The sequence below is a fragment of the Oncorhynchus gorbuscha genome, linkage group LG07 (genome assembly GCF_021184085.1).
Source record: "Oncorhynchus gorbuscha isolate QuinsamMale2020 ecotype Even-year linkage group LG07, OgorEven_v1.0, whole genome shotgun sequence".
In the NCBI taxonomy this organism is placed as follows: domain Eukaryota; kingdom Metazoa; phylum Chordata; class Actinopteri; order Salmoniformes; family Salmonidae; genus Oncorhynchus; species Oncorhynchus gorbuscha.
In genome coordinates, this window is record NC_060179.1 from 84,162,252 (window position 1) to 84,179,450 (window position 17,199).

General features: G+C 58.0%; 1 protein-coding gene across 2 annotated transcripts in view; it reads left to right on the forward strand.

Moving 5' to 3' along the window:
- Positions 1 to 17,199, forward strand: part of LOC124040439 (poly(ADP-ribose) glycohydrolase-like) — a 107,467-nt gene that overhangs the window by 74,620 nt on the left and 15,648 nt on the right. For both annotated transcript variants that reach the window (XM_046357643.1, XM_046357642.1), the window contains 2 exons: positions 4,873 to 4,951; positions 5,333 to 5,441. In XM_046357643.1, coding sequence (XP_046213599.1) covers positions 4,873 to 4,951; positions 5,333 to 5,441 — 188 coding nt within the window. The remainder of the gene's footprint in view (positions 1 to 4,872; positions 4,952 to 5,332; positions 5,442 to 17,199) is intronic.

The following is a 17,199-nucleotide window of genomic DNA, read 5'->3' on the forward strand; positions in this document are numbered from 1 at the left end:
ATCCTGTCAGTTATTTTAAATTACATTTTAGACTGAAACATTATTTTTAAATATCTAGATTTTTTTTTTTACTATTTTGGCTTTGCCTAGAAATACAGTATAAACAAAACATTTTTTTTAAATGGCTTTAATCTCAAATAAAAGGGCTGAGTCCTCCATATATATTTCTTAAATATATGGTTTGCAGCTGCTAGAAGCCATTGTCCGTTATTCTGCAGGCTGATCTCTCATAGCTCTTCTTCGATGTGAACCCGCCTGTCCCAACAAGGAGAGGAGAGGGATGACCGGCGTGATTAGTGAGTTGTTGACGAAGGAGAGCGAGAGATTCTGCCTACGGTGTGTACGTGCGTAGGCTGATTTGTGAGGCTGTCTGGTTGATACCACACTGTGACGATTCCCTTCCTCTCTCTTCATCAGCCACCTCTCAACAGGCACAATCAGCTAACAAACACGTAGACACACAAACACTCCGTCTTCAACAGTGTTTTCCCAAACTCGGTCCTCTGGACCCCAAGAGGTCCACGTTTTGGTTTTTTCCCCCCTACCACTACACAGCTGATTCATAATCAATAATCAATCAAGCTTGTCTACATCTCCCCTTTCTTAAAAAGACACTGTTGTAAAAAGATAATTTGTTGAAAAAAAAAAATATATATATATCTAACTGGTTTGAAGTTAGACTACAAGGATGCATACAGTGAAGTGCTGAAAACATATCACCAACCCTCCTGTATCAATTGGATTTTTATCTGGGTTTCGCCTGTAAAATCAGTTCTGTGGCACTCACAGACAATATGTTTGCAGTTTTGGAAACGTCAGTTTTCTTTCCAAAGCTGTCGATTATATGCATAGTCGAGCATCTTTTAGTGACAAAATATCTTGTTAAAAACAGGAACGTTTTTCATCCAAAATGTTTAATATAGCTCCCCTAATGCATAACTGGTTGGGTTAGGAAGCATGAAGTTTTACTCCCCAGTATAACAACACAGTGTGGTCAAAGACTTAGTAGTTATGTTTTTGGGTTATTGCATATTTATTAACTTATTTCCAGATATCTTCTAAACTACCCACAATGCACTATTTCTCAACATTATATTGGAGGATCTATTCTGTGCTACCGAGTTCATATGCTAGCTCGGTGGCTAGCTCAAGCGGTCTAACGTTAGCCACTAGCATGTAATTCAATTCCAGACCCAACTGTTGGTGGGGGTGAGCTACAATCCACCAATCCCAGGAAGTGTTATGTAAACAAGGAGCAAGTGCTGCAATGCAGCATGCATTTTTTTCACTGACTTTGTAGCTAATGGTATCTAGTGGGAACCTTTTAGCACAGCAGACTACAGTGCCTTCTTGCCGTGGGCTCCAATCGAAACAGAAAATCATACCTGCTCTAATTGTGTAGTACCTCGTCTGTTCTACTTTTTTGTTTCGTCAACTTTTCGGCATGTTCTCTGTGAAGTAAGCTACGTGTGTTTTGTAACTTTTTCTACCTTGGCTTATGCTAGCACACTAGCTGACGGACATCTGGAATCTTAACTATTTTTGAATTCCCTGACTCTTCATCGGCCGGTGAAGCATCTGCCTCTCCCTAGCTTTGATAACTAACTCAGTCTGCACGCTTTAAAAAGTTTTGCCATCAATCAATCTGTCCCTGCTTTCTCTGCTTTGTTTTGTGGTTACGTTTCAGTAGTTCTAGCTGGTCTCCAGTAGTTGGGCTCTAGCTTGCCGACCATAACCGTGGTGACTGGCTAGGCTAGTAGTTAGTTGGCTAAATAGCTAACGTTAGCTGGATAGCTAGCTTGCTGGCTAAGATAACTGCATATAGCTTACATTCTTTGATAACTGGTTAGATGGTGTTATGTATTTCCAAAACTTTGGTTTACTTTAATGTAGCCGTAAGCTAGGTGTTGATAGCAGCTGGCTGACTCGTGTAGTGCTAACGTAAAGCTAGTAGTCTAGTAGGGCAAACGTTAGCATGCTAATTGGCTAGCAACCTTGCAAGTAGATTTGTATACATTTATCCATAAAGTATTTGCTTATAAGTCAGCAGAACAGTGTTTTCTTTTAAACCAGTAGGTATACATATGAAGGTATTTCTGTTAGGAGTTTGACATTCTAAGGGAATAGACTAGCTCACATTACATCATCACCCGGAAAAACTTTTTTCCGACACGACTTTGTCACTGTTCGGGAATTCTGATCTGTTTTATGTGATAACTCCTCAGATAGAAAAAGAGAGGTGTATAACTTTTGCATTGAGACTTTTGACGGACGTGTACACTAATGCAGATCCATCATGTTAGTCGTAGTAACATTTTTTTTTTTTGCTAGCTGCCCTGTAAACACCACACAAGATTAGTTTTCTCAGAGGGAGTTTTGTTCTCTGTTCGGCGTCACGTCATTCCTGGTCAGCGGGATAACCATCGGTGTATCAGCTGCTGTTCCCTGTCACAGCACAGCCCGGCCAGGCAATCAAGGCTAATTCAATTAGGCCTGGGCACTTTGGCAAATTTCAATGGGGGAGGTAATATCCATTAACCCCTCCCCCCCATGTCAAGACGTATCACGGAGGAATATGATTTAATACTACCGGCCCGGCCGTCCGGCCCACAATGATACAACAAAATGCTGCTAGTGGTGGTGGCACAGGAAAAGGTTTAATAAAGGTGATGGAATGGGAGAGTCCATTAGTGGAACAGGGTCTTGGGCAGGTCTTTCTGCTCTGAGGTCATGAATTCTAGTACTGCTGTAATAACATTAAGTGATTTAAGTGGGGAGGGCAAGGTGGAGAGGTTAAGGGAGGGGGTAGGGGTAAGGGGAAGGAGGAGAGGAAAGGGCGGGAGGGGTAAGGGGACGAAGGGGAGGGATGAGGGGAAAGAGGAGAGGGGAGGGAGGTAGGGGTAATGGGAGGGAAGGGAAAGAGGATAGGAAAGGGAGGGATGAGGGGAAAGAGGAGAGGGAGGGATGAGGGGAAAGAGGAGGGAGGGATGAGGGGAAAGAGGATGAGGAGGGGGGATGAGGGGAAAAGAGAGGGGGGATGAGGGGAAGAGGGAGGGGGGATGAGGGGAAAGAGGAGGGGGATGAGGGGGAGGGGGGATGAGGGGAAAGAGGAGAGGGGGATGAGGGGAAAGAGGAGAGGGGGGATGAGGGGAAAGAGGAGAGGGGAGGGATGAGGGGAAAGAGGAGAGGGGAGGGAGGGATGAGGGGAAAGAAGGGAGGGGGTGAGGGGAAAGAGGACAGGCGTTGTTGGTAGGGGTAATGGAAGAGAAAGAGGAGAGGAGAGGAAAGGGAGGGACGTAGGGGTAAGGGGAGGGAGGGGAAAGAGGAGAGGAAAGGGAGGGACGTAGGGGTAAGGGGAGGGAGGGGAAAGAGGAGAGGAAAGGGAGGGAGGTAGGGGTAAGGGGAGGGAGGGGAAAGAGGAGAGGGGAGGTAGGGAGGGGTAAGGGAAGGGAAAGACGAGAGGGAGGGGAGGGATGAGGGGAAAGAGGAGAAATGGAAGAGGGAAGGACAGAGGCTAGTGGAGGGGAGAGTGGATCTGTGCGGGGTGGGGACAAGGAGTGGTGAGGAGGGAGGCTGAAGGTTACTCCTCTCTCTGTCCCTGGCTGGCTGGCTGGCTGGTGGAGAGGGTTAGAATGCTGATTGGCTGGCTGGTGTAGAGGGTTAGAATGCTGATTGGCTGGCTGGTGGAGAGGGTTAGAATGCTGATTGGCTGGCTGGTGGAGAGGGTTAGAATGCTGATTGGCTGGCTGGTGGAGAGGGTTAGAATGCTGATTGGCTGGCTGGCGGAGAGGGTTAGTTTGGTGATTGGTTGGGCGGAGCTAGAGAACTCTCGGTGCTTGTGAGTTCCTGGAAGGAGTGTCCCACTTCCACAGCGTTCACTGATATGTCCTGGGTTGTGTCCCACTTCCACAGCGTTCACTGATATGTCCTGGGTTGTGTCCCACTTCCACAGTGTTCACTGATATGGCCTGGGTTGTGTCCCACTTCCACAGCGTTCACTGATATGGCCTGGGTTGTGTCCCACAAATGGCAACCTGTAGGGAATAATACAGTGCCATTATTACAGACTGAGTGGACAAAATATTAGGAACACCTTCCTAATCTAGAGTTGCACCCTGTTTGGCCCTCAGAACAGCTTCAATTGGTTGGGGCATGAATGACAATTACTATTTATTTCCTCCTTCCTTACTGCTCATGCGCTCTTAAAGTGGCAGCGCACGGTGAAGGCTCCGTGCAGATTTCGCCACAACCTCTCGAGGGAAATCATCACCACTTGTCCAGTTGTCCTTTTGACAAAGCTGCAGATTTAATTTGTTTCTGACCTTTCTCTGCCCCGCCCCAACTGACCAGTCCTCAACAAATTAGAGACTGTATATTTGTCAGAAAACAAGTCAAGCTGAGACCTACTCAAATAATATCACATTTTTCGGGGTCATTGTCACTGATGTGTCCGTAATTTGACGCTCCATTGATAGCGTCCTTCAATTGACGATGTCAAATGGCTAACATTTAAAGGGAAAAGTATGCTATTTTTTGGGGGGGCAACTAAGCCATTTCCTACTTAGCCAGTCAGATGAATTCAGGGATATCATTTGTATGTCTCTGTGTACAGTTTTGGAAGGAAGTTGAAGGTGTTTTATTTCGCGAGCCAATGGTAAACTTCCGGTCATTGCCCTAACGCTAGTTAGCATTGGCTCGCGAAACTCCCTCTAAACTTCTTTCAAACAGCAGGCAGAAGCATACAAATGGTATCCATGTGTACACATGACTCGGGTGTAATTAGAACAAGTTAATTGCCAAAATCTTTCACTATCGCTTTAATGATATTGGTCTGGTCATGAACGGTGTCTGTTCTGTTTGTCCTTCCCCCAGGTACTGAGCAGTACAGTACGTACACTGGCTACGCAGACAGCTACCTATGGGACGGCAAACATCAGGACAAGACCCCAAGGTACGTGCTTACTGATCAGACCGTTTTAAAATGTACTTTACATATTTAAGCGATTTCACTCTGAAGTTGTTTACAATATTGATGACCCAATTACCAAGAGCCTGATATAATGACTTTTCCTCCCAACTAACCGGTTGCCAGGAGAGGACTGACCACCCTTCAGAGCCCGGTTCCTCTCTAAGTTTCTTCCTAGGTTCCTGCCTTCTAGAGAGTTTTCCTAGACACTGTGTTTCTGCCTCTGCATTGCTTGCTGTTTTAGACTGGGTTTCTGTTAAGCACTTTGACAACTGCTGATGTAAAAATGGCTTTATAAAATACAATTGATTGATATGTTGATTGATTGATTGATTGATTGATATGACGTTGATCTGTCGACCACAGAGACACCTGGCAGAGGAGGTGCACAGAGATCGTAGCGATGGACGCTCTGAAGTTCAGGAACTTCCTCGAACAGTTTCACCCTGAGAAAATGAACAGAGAACTGAATAAGGTGAGTTATTCAGGAGTGGTGGTACCTCTACCAGGGGGAGTGGTGGTACCTCTACCAGGGGGAGTGGTGGTACCTCTACCAGGGGGAGTGGTGGTACCTCTACCAGGGGGAGTGGTGGTACCTCTACCAGGGGAGTGGTGGTACCTCTACCAGGGGGAGTGGTGGTACCTCTACCAGGGGGAGTGGTGGTACCTCTACCAGGGGAGTGGTGGTAACTAGACCAGGGGGAGTGGTGGTACCTCTACCAGGGGGAGTGGTGGTACCTCTACCAGGGGAGTGGTGGTACCTCTACCAGGGGAGTGGTGGTAACTAGACCAGGGGAGTGGTGGTACCTCTACCAGGGGGAGTGGTGGTACCTCTACCAGGGGGAGTGGTGGTACCTAGACCAGGGGGAGTGGTGGTAACTAGACCAGGGGAGTGGTGGTACCTCTACCAGGGGGAGTGGTGGTACCTCTACCAGGGGAGTGGTGGTACCTCTACCAGGGGGAGTGGTGGTAACTAGACCAGGGGAGTGGTGGTACCTCTACCAGGGGGAGTGGTGGTACCTCTACCAGGGGGAGTGGTGGTACCTCTACCAGGGGAGTGGTGGTACCTCTACCAGGGGAGTGGTGGTAACTAGACCAGGGGAGTGGTGGTAACTAGACCAGGGGAGTGGTGGTACCTCTACCAGGGGGAGTGGTGGTACCTCTACCAGGGGAGTGGTGGTACCTCTACCAGGGGGAGTGGTGGTAACTAGACCAGGGGAGTGGTGGTACCTCTACCAGGGGAGTGGTGGTACCTCTACCAGGGGAGTGGTGGTAACTAGACCAGGGGAGTGGTGGTACCTAGACCAGGGGAGTGGTGGTAACTAGACCAGGGGAGTGGTGGTAACTAGACCAGGGGGAGTGGTGGTACTTCTACCAGGGGGAGTGGTGGTACCTCTACCAGGGGGAGTGGTGGTACCTAGACCAGGGGGAGTGGTGGTACCTCTACCAGGGGAGCAGTGGTACCTCTACCAGGGGGAGCGGTAGTAACTAGACCAGGGGGAGTGGTGGTAACTAGACCAGGGGAGTGGTGGTACCTCTACCAGGGGAGCGGTGGTACCTCTACCAGGGGAGCGGTGGTAACTAGACCAGGGGGAGTGGTGGTAACTAGACCAGGGGAGTGGTGGTAACTAGACCAGGGGGAGTGGTGGTACCTCTACCAGGGGGAGTGGTGGTAACTAGACCAGGGGGAGCGGTGGTACCTCTACCAGGGGGAGCGGTGGTACCGCTACCAGGGGAGTGGTGGTACCTCTACCAGGGGAGTGGTGGTACCTCTACCAGGGGAGTGGTGGTACCTCTACCAGGGGGAGTGGTGGTACCTCTACCAGGGGAGTGGTGGTAACTAGACCAGGGGAGTGGTGGTAACTAGACCAGGGGAGTGGTGGTACCTCTACCAGGGGAGCGGTGGTACCTCTACCAGGGGGAGCGGTGGTAACTAGACCAGGGGGAGCGGTGGTACCTCTACCAGGGGAGTGGTGGTACCTCTACCAGGGGAGTGGTGGTAACTAGACCAGGGGAGTCGTGGTAACTAGACCAGGGGAGTGGTGGTAACTAGACCAGGGGAGCGGTGGTAACTAGACCAGGGGAGCGGTGGTACCTCTACCAGGGGGAGCGGTGGTAACTAGACCAGGGGAGTGGTGGTACCTCTACCAGGGGAGCGGTGGTAACTAGACCAGGGGAGCGGTGGTACCTCTACCAGGGGAGCGGTGGTACCTCTACCAGGGGAGCGGTGGTAACTAGACCAGGGGAGCGGTGGTACCTCTACCAGGGGAGCGGTGGTAACTAGACCAGGGGAGTGGTGGTACCTCGACCAGGGGGTGCGGTGGTACCTCGACCAGGGGGAGCGGTGGTACCTCTACCAGGGGGAGCGGTGGTACCTCTACCAGGGGGAGCGGTGGTACCTCTACCAGGGGGAGCGGTGGTACCTCTACCAGGGGGAGCGGTGGTACCTCTACCAGGGGAGCGGTGGTACCTCTACCAGGGGGAGCGGTGGTACCTCTACCAGGGGAGCGGTGGTACCTCTACCAGGGGGAGCGGTGGTACCTCTACCAGGGGGAGCGGTGGTACCTCTACCAGGGGAGCGGTGGTACCTCTACCAGGGGAGCGGTGGTACCTCTACCAGGGGGGAGCGGTGGTACCTCTACCAGGGGGAGCGGTGGTACCTCGACCAGGGGAGTGGTGGTAACTCGACCAGGGGAGTGGTGGTAACTAGACCAGGGGGAGCGGTGGTAACTAGACCAGGGGAGCGGTGGTAACTAGACCAGGGGAGCGGTGGTAACTAGACCAGGGGGAGCGGTGGTAACTTGACCAGGGGGAGTGGTGGTACCTCTACCAGGGGGAGTGGTGGTACCAGGGGAGTGGTGGTACCTCTACCAGGGGGAGGGTGGTACCTCTACCAGGGGGGTGGTACCTCTACCAGGGGGAGCGGTGGTACCTCTACCAGGGGGAGCGGTGGTACCTCTACCAGGGGGAGCGGTGGTACCTCTACCAGGGGGAGCGGTGGTAACTAGACCAGGGGAGCGGTGGTAACTAGACCAGGGGAGCGGTGGTAACTAGACCAGGGGGAGCGGTGGTAACTAGGGGGAGCGGTGGTAACTAGACCAGGGGAGCGGTGGTAACTAGACCAGGGGAGCGGTGGTAACTTGACCAGGGGAGCGGTGGTAACTTGACCAGGGGAGCGGTGGTACCTCTACCAGGGGAGTGGTGGTACCTCTACCAGGGGGAGTGGTGGTACCTCTACCAGGGGGAGTGGTGGTACCTCTACCAGGGGGAGTGGTGGTACTAGACCAGGGGGAGTGGTGGTAACTAGACCAGGGGGAGTGGTGGTACCTCTACCAGGGGAGTGGTGGTACCTCTACCAGGGGAGCGGTGGTACCTCTACCAGGGGAGCGGTGGTACCTCACCAGGGGAGCGGTGGTACCTCTACCAGGGGGAGCGGTGGTACCTCTACCAGGGGAGCGGTGGTACCTCTACCAGGGGGAGCGGTGGTACCTCTACCAGGGGGGAGTGGTGGTACCTCTACCAGGGGGAGCGGTGGTACCTCTACCAGGGGAGCGGTGGTAACTAGACCAGGGGAGCGGTGGTACCTCTACCAGGGGAGCGGTGGTACCTAGACCAGGGGGAGCGGTGGTACCTCTACCAGGGGAGCGGTGGTAACTAGACCAGGGGGAGCGGTGGTAACTAGACCAGGGGGAGCGGTGGTACCTCTACCAGGGGAGCGGTGGTAACTCGACCAGGGGGAGCGGTGGTACCTAGACCAGGGGAGCGGTGGTACCTCGACCAGGGGGAGCGGTGGTACCTCGACCAGCGGGAGCGGTGGTACCTCGACCAGCGGGAGCGGTGGTACCTCGACCAGGGGAGCGGTGGTACCTCGACCAGGGGAGCGGTGGACCTCGACCAGGGGAGCCTGGTGGTACCTCTACCAGGGGGAGCGGTGGTACTCACCAGGGGGAGTGGTGGTACCTCTACCAGGGGGAGCGGTGGTACCTCTACCAGGGGGAGTGGTGGTACCTCTACCAGGGGAGCGGTGGTAACTAGACCAGGGGAGCGGTGGTAACTAGACCAGGGGAGCGGTGGTAACTAGACCAGGGGAGCGGTGGTAACTAGACCAGGGGAGCGGTGGTAACTAGACCAGGGGGAGCGGTGGTAACTAGACCAGGGGAGCGGTGGTACCTCTACCAGGGGGAGCGGTGGTACCTCTACCAGGGGGAGTGGTGGTACCTCTACCAGGGGGAGTGGTGGTAACTAGACCAGGGGAGTGGTGGTACCTCTAGCAGGGAGTGGTACCAGGGGGAGTGGTGGTAGCAACTAGACCAGGGGGAGTGGTGGTACCTCTACCAGGGGGAGTGGTGGTACCTCTACCTAGACCAGGGGGGTGGTACCTCTACCAGGGGGGTGGTGGTACCTAGACCAGGGGGAGTGGTGGTACCTAGACCAGGGGAGTGGTGGTACCTCTACCAGGGGGAGTGGTGGTACCTCTACCAGGGGGAGTGGTGGTAACTAGACCAGGGGAGTGGTGGTACCTAGACCAGGGGAGTGGTGGTACCTCTACCAGGGGAGTGGTGGTACCTCTACCAGGGGAGTGGTGGTACCTCTACCAGGGGAGCGGTGGTAACTAGACCAGGGGAGCGGTGGTACCTAGACCAGGGGAGTGGTGGTACTAGACCAGGGGGAGCGGTGGTACCTCTACCAGGGGGAGCGGTGGTAACTAGACCAGGGGAGCGGTGGTAACTAGACCAGGGGAGCGGTGGTGGTACCTAGACCAGGGGGAGCGGTGGTACCTCTACCAGGGGGAGCGGTGGTACCTCTACCAGGGGGAGCGGTGGTACCTCTACCAGGGGAGCGGTGGTACCTCTACCAGGGGAGCGGTGGTACCTCTACCAGGGGAGCGGTGGTACCTCTACCAGGGGGAGCGGTGGTACCTCTACCAGGGAGCGGTGGTACCTCTACCAGGGGAGCGGTGGACCTCTACCAGGGGAGCGGTGGTACCTCTACCAGGGGAGTGGTGGTACCTCTACCAGGGGGAGTGGTGGTACCTCTACCAGGGGAGTGGTGGTAACTCTACCCGGTGGTAACTAGACCAGGGGGAGTGGTGGTAACTAGACCAGGGGAGTGGTGGTACCTAGACCAGGGGAGTGGTGGTACCTCTACCAGGGGAGTGGTGGTACCTCTACCAGGGGGAGTGGTGGTACCTAGACCAGGGGAGCGGTGGTACCTCTACCAGGGGAGCGGTGGTACCTCTACCAGGGGGAGTGGTGGTACCTCTACCAGGGGAGCGGTGGTACCTCTACCAGGGGGAGCGGTGGTACTAGACCAGGGGAGCGGTGGTAACTAGACCACCTAGACCAGGGGAGCGGTGGTAACTAGACCAGGGGAGCGGTGGTCTAGACCAGGGGAGCGGTGGTACCTAGACCAGGGGAGCGGTGGTACCTTGACCAGGGGGTGGTACCTGACCAGGGGGAGTGGTGGTACCTCTACCAGGGGGAGTGGTGGTACCTCTACCAGGGGGAGTGGTGGTACCTCTACCAGGGGAGTGGTGGTACCTCTACCAGGGGGAGTGGTGGTACCAGGGGGAGTGGTGGTACCTAGACCAGGGGAGTGGTGGTACCTCTGGTACCTCTACCAGGGGAGCAGGGGGTGGTACCTCTACCAGGGGAGCGGTGGTACCTCTACCTAGGGGACTAGACCAGGGGAGCGGTGGTACCTAGACCAGGGGGAGCGGTGGTACCTCTACCAGGGGAGCGGTGGTACCTCTACCAGGGGAGCGGTGGTACCTAGACCAGGGGGAGCGGTGGTACCTCTACCCTAGACCAGGGGAGCGGTGGTAACTAGACCAGGGGAGCGGTGGTACCTCTACCAGGGGAGCGGTGGTACCAGACCAGGGGAGTGGGACCAGGGGGGTACCTAGACCAGGGGAGCGGTGGTGGTGGTACCTAGACCAGGGGAGCGGTGGTACCTCGACCAGGGGGAGCGGTGGTACTAGACCAGGGGAGCGGTGGTACCTCTACCAGGGGAGTGGTGGTACCTCTACCAGGGGAGTGGTGGTACCTCTAGACCAGGGGAGTGGTGGTACCTCTACCAGGGGGGTGGTACCTCTACCAGGGGAGCGGTGGTACCTCTACCCGGTGGTACCTCTACCAGGGGGAGTGGTGGTAACTAGACCAGGGGAGTGGTGGTACCTCTACCAGGGGGAGTGGTGGTACGCTCTACCAGGGGGAGCGGTGGTACCTCTACCAGGGGAGCGGTGGTAACTAGACCAGGGGAGCGGTGGTACCTCTACCAGGGGGAGCGGTGGTACCTCTACCAGGGGGAGCGGTGGTAACTAGACCAGGGGAGCGGTGGTAGACCAGGGGACGGTGGTAACTAGACCAGGGGAGCGGTGGTACCTCTACCAGGGGAGCGGTGGTACTCTACCAGGGGAGCGGTGGGACCAGGGGAGCGGTGGTACCTCTACCAGCGGTGGGGGAGCGGTGGTACCTCGACCAGGGGAGCGGTGGTACCTCGACCAGGGGGAGCGGTGGTACCTCGACCAGGGGGAGCGGTGGTACCTAGACCAGGGGGAGCGGTGGTACCTCTACCAGGGGAGCGGTGGTACCTCTACCAGGGGGAGCGGTGGTACCTCTACCAGGGGGAGCGGTGGTACCTCTACCAGGGGAGCGGTGGTACCTCTACCAGGGGGAGCGGTGGTACCTCTACCAGGGGAGCGGTGGTACCTCTACCAGGGGAGCGGTGGTACCTCTACCAGGGGAGCGGTGGTACCTCTACCAGGGGAGCGGTGGTACCTCTACCAGGGGAGCGGTGGTACCTCTACCAGGGGGAGCGGTGGTACCTCTACCAGGGGAGCCAGACCAGGGGAGCGGTGGTAACTAGACCAGGGGAGCGGTGGTAACTAGACCAGGGGAGCGGTGGGACCAGGGGAGCGGTGGTAACTAGACCAGGGGAGCGGTGGTAACTAGACCAGGGGAGCGGTGGTAACTGACCAGGGGGAGTGGTGGTACCTCTACCAGGGGAGTGGTGGTACCTCTACCAGGGGGAGCGGTGGTACCTCTACCAGGGGGAGCGGTGGTACCTCTACCAGGGGGAGTGGTGGTACCTCTACCAGGGGGAGTGGTGGTACCTCTACCAGGGGAGCGGTGGTACCTCTACCAGGGGAGCGGTGGTACCTCTACCAGGGGAGTGGTGGTACCTAGACCAGGGGGAGCGGTGGTAACTAGACCAGGGGAGTGGTGGTAACTAGACCAGGGGGAGTGGTGGTACCTCTAGACCAGGGGAGCGGTGGTACCTCTACCAGGGGAGTGGTGGTACCTCTACCAGGGGAGCGGTGGTACCTCTACCAGGGGAGCGGTGGTACCTCTACCAGGGGGAGTGGTGGTACCTCTACCAGGGGAGTGGTGGTACCTCTACCAGGGGGAGTGGTGGTACCTCTACCAGGGGGAGTGGTGGTACCTCTACCAGGGGAGCGGTGGTACCTAGACCAGGGGGAGCGGTGGTACCTCTACCAGGGGAGCGGTGGTACCTCTACCAGGGGGAGCGGTGGTACCTCTACCAGGGGGAGCGGTGGTACCTCTACCAGGGGGAGCGGTGGTACCTCTACCAGGGGGAGCGGTGGTACCTCTACCAGGGGGAGCGGTGGTACTCTACCAGGGGGAGCGGTGGTACCAGGGGGAGCGGTGGTACCTCTACCAGGGGGAGCGGTGGTAACTAGACCAGGGGAGCGGTGGTACCTAGACCAGGGGAGCGGTGGTACCTAGACCAGGGGAGCGGTGGTAACTAGACCAGGGGAGCGGTGGTAACTAGACCAGGGGGAGCGGTGGTACCTAGACCAGGGGAGCGGTGGTACCTCTACCAGGGGGAGCGGTGGTAACTAGACCAGGGGAGCGGTGGTACCTAGACCAGGGGAGCGGTGGTACCTCGACCAGGGGAGCGGTGGTACCTCGACCAGGGGAGCGGTGGTACCTCGACCAGGGGGAGCGGTGGTACCTCGACCAGGGGAGCGGTGGTACCTCGACCAGGGGAGCGGTGGTACCTCGACCAGGGGGAGCGGTGGTACCTCGACCAGGGGAGCGGTGGTACCTCGACCAGGGGGAGCGGTGGTACCTCGACCAGGGGAGCGGTGGTACCTCTACCAGGGGAGCGGTGGTACCTCTACCAGGGGGAGCGGTGGTACCTCTACCAGGGGAGCGGTGGTACCTCTACCAGGGGGAGCGGTACCTCTACCAGGGGAGCGGTAGTAACTAGACCAGGGGAGCGGTGGTAACTAGACCAGGGGAGCGGTGGTAACTAGACCAGGGGGAGCGGTGGTAACTAGACCAGGGGAGCGGTGGTAACTAGACCAGGGGGACCAGACCAGGGGAGCGGTGGTAACTAGACCAGGGGAGCGGTGGTAACTAGACCAGGGGGGCGGTGGTAACTCTGACCAGGGGAGCGGTGGTACCTCTACCTACCAGGGGAGTGGTGGTACCTCTACCAGGGGGAGTGGTGGTACCTCTACCAGGGGGAGTGGTGGTACCTCTACCAGGGGGAGTGGTGGTAACTAGACCAGGGGAGTGGTGGTAACTAGACCAGGGGGAGTGGTGGTACCTCTACCAGGGGAGTGGTGGTACCTCTAGCAGGGGGAGTGGTGGTAGACCAGGGAGTGGTGGTACCTCTACCAGGGGGAGTGGTGGTACCTCTACCAGGGGAGTGGTGGTACCTCTACCAGGGGGAGTGGTGGTACCTCTACCAGGGGAGTGGTGGTACCTCTACCAGGGGAGTGGTGGTACCTCTACCAGGGGAGTGGTGGTAACTAGACCAGGGGGAGTGGTGGTACCTCTACCAGGGGGACCGGTGGTACCTCTACCAGGGGGAGCGGTGGTACCTCTACCAGGGGAGCGGTGGTACCTCTACCAGGGGGAGTGGTGGTAACTAGACCAGGGGGAGTGGTGGTACCTCTACCAGGGGGAGTGGTGGTACCTGACCAGGGGAGCGGTGGACCAGGGGTAACTAGACCAGGGGAGCGGTGGTACCTAGACCAGGGGAGTGGTGGTAACTAGACCAGGGGGAGACCAGGGGGAGTGGTGGTACCTCTACCAGGGGGACCGGTGGTACCTCTACCAGGGGAGTGGTGGTACCTCTACCAGGGGAGTGGTGGTAACTAGACCAGGGGGAGTGGTGGTACCTCTACCAGGGGGAGTGGTGGGACCAGGGGGAGCGGTGGTACCTCTACCAGGGGGAGCGGTGGTAACTAGACCAGGGGAGCGGTGGTACCTCTACCAGGGGAGCGGTGGTACCTCTACCAGGGGGAGCGGTGGTAACTAGACCAGGGGAGCGGTGGTACCTCTACCAGGGGGAGCGGTGGTACCTCTACCAGGGGAGTGGTGGTAACTAGACCAGGGGAGCGGTGGTACCTCTACCAGGGGAGCGGTGGTACCTCTACCCTCTACCAGGGGAGCGGTGGTACCTCTACCAGGGGGAGCGGTGGTACCTCTACCAGGGGAGCGGTGGTACCTCTACCAGGGGAGCGGTGGTACCTCTACCAGGGGGAGCGGTGGTACCTCAGGGGTGGTACCTCTACCAGGGGAGCGGTGGTACCAGGGGGAGCGGTGGTACCAGGGGAGCGGTGGTACCTCTACCAGGGGAGCGGTGGTACCTCTACCAGGGGAGCGGTGGTACCTCTACCAGGGGGAGCGGTGGTACCTCTACCAGGGGAGCGGTGGTACCTCTACCAGGGGAGCGGTGGTACCTCTACCAGGGGAGCGGTGGTAACTAGACCAGGGGAGCGGTGGTACCCTCTACCAGGGGAGCGGTGGTACCTCTACCAGGGGGAGCGGTGGTACCTCTACCAGGGAGCGGTGGTACCTCTACCAGGGGGAGCGGTGGTACCTCTACCAGGGGGGAGCGGTGGTACCTCTACCAGGGGAGCGGTGGTACCTCCACCAGGGGAGCGGTGGTACCTCTACCAGGGGGAGCGGTGGTACCTCTACCAGGGGGAGCGGTGGTACCCTCGACCAGGGGAGCGGTGGTAACTAGACCAGGGGGAGCGGTGGTACCTCTACCAGGGGAGCGGTGGTACCTCTACCAGGGGGAGCGGTGGTACCTCTACCAGGGGAGTGGTGGTACCTCTACCAGGGGGAGTGGTGGTAACTAGACCAGGGGAGTGGTGGTACCTCTACCAGGGGAGCGGTGGTACCTCTACCAGGGGGAGCGGTGGTAACTAGACCAGGGGAGCGGTGGTACCTCTACCAGGGGAGCGGTGGTACCTCTACCAGGGGAGTGGTGGTAACTGACCAGGGGGAGCGGTGGTAACTAGACCAGGGGGAGTCGGTGGTAACTAGACCAGGGGGGGGAGTGGTGGTAACTAGACCAGGGGGAGTGGTGGTAACTAGACCAGGGGGAGTGGTGGTAACTAGACCAGGGGAGTGGTGGTAACTAGACCAGGGGGGTGGTGGTAACTAGACCAGGGGAGCGGTGGTAACTAGACCAGGGGAGCGGTGGTACCTCTACCAGGGGGAGCGGTGGTAACTAGACCAGGGGAGTGGTGGTACCTCTACCAGGGGGAGCGGTGGTAACTAGACCAGGGGGAGCGGTGGTAACTAGACCAGGGGAGCGGTGGTACCTCTACCAGGGGAGTGGTGGTAACCTAGACCAGGGGGAGCGGTGGTACCTCTACCAGGGGAGCGGTGGTACCTCTACCAGGGGAGCGGTGGTACCTCTACCAGGGGAGCGGTGGTACCTCTACCAGGGGGAGCGGTGGTACCTCTACCAGGGGAGCGGTGGTACCTCTACCAGGGGAGCGGTGGTACCTCTACCAGGGGGAGCGGTGGTACCTCTACCAGGGGGAGCGGTGGTACCTCTACCAGGGGGAGCGGTGGTACCTCGACCAGGGGGAGCGGTGGTACCTCTACCAGGGGGTGGCGGTGGTACCTCTACCAGGGGGAGCGGTGGTACCTCTACCAGGGGAGCGGTGGTACCTCTACCAGGGGGAGCGGTGGTACCTCTACCAGGGGAGCGGTGGTACCTCTACCAGGGGAGCGGTGGTACCTCTACCAGGGGAGCGGTGGTACCTCTACCAGGGGAGCGGTGGTACCTCTACCAGGGGAGCGGTGGTACCTCTACCAGGGGGAGCGGTGGTACCTAGACCAGGGGGAGCGGTGGTACCTAGACCAGGGGAGCGGTGGTACCTCTACCAGGGGAGCGGTGGTACCTCTACCAGGGGGAGCGGTGGTACCTCTACCAGGGGGAGCGGTGGTACCTCTACCAGGGGGAGCGGTGGTACCTCTACCAGGGGGAGTGGTGGTAACTAGACCAGGGGAGTGGTGGTACCTCTACCAGGGGGCGGTGGTACCTCTACCAGGGGAGCGGTGGTACCTTTACCAGGGGGAGCGGTGGTACCTCTACCAGGGGGAGTGGTGGTAACTAGACCAGGGGAGTGGTGGTACCTCTACCAGGGGGAGTGGTGGTACCTCTACCAGGGGAGCGGTGGTACCTCTACCAGGGGGAGTGGTGGTAACTAGACCAGGGGAGTGGTGGTAACTAGACCAGGGGAGTGGTGGTACCTCTACCAGGGGGACCGGTGGTACCTCTACCAGGGGGAGTGGTGGTACCTCTACCAGGGGAGCGGTGGTACCTCTACCAGGGGAGTGGTGGTAACTAGACCAGGGGAGTGGGGAGTGGTGGTACCTCTACCAGGGGAGTGGTGGTACCTCGACCAGGGGGAGCGGTGGTACCTCTACCAGGGGAGCGGTGGTAACTAGACCAGGGGGAGCGGTGGTACCTCTACCAGGGGAGCGGTGGTACCTCTACCAGGGGACCGGTGGTAACTAGACCAGGGGGAGCGGTGGTACCTCTACCAGGGGAGCGGTGGTACCTCTACCAGGGGAGCGGTGGTACCTCTACCAGGGGAGTGGTGGTAACTAGACCAGGGGAGCGGTGGTACCTCTACCAGGGGGAGCGGTGGTACCTCTACCAGGGGAGCGGTGGTACCTCTACCAGGGGAGCGGTGGTACCTCTACCAGGGGGAGCGGTGGTACCTCTACCAGGGGAGCGGTGGTACCTCTACCAGGGGAGCGGTGGTACCTCTACCAGGGGGAGCGGTGGTACCTCTACCAGGGGAGCGGTGGTACCTCTACCAGGGGGGGAGCGGTGGTACCTCTACCAGGGGAGCGGTGGTACCTCTACCAGGGGAGCGGTGGTACCTCTACCAGGGGGAGCGGTGGTACCTCTACCAGGGGAGCGGTGGTACCTCTACCAGGGGGAGC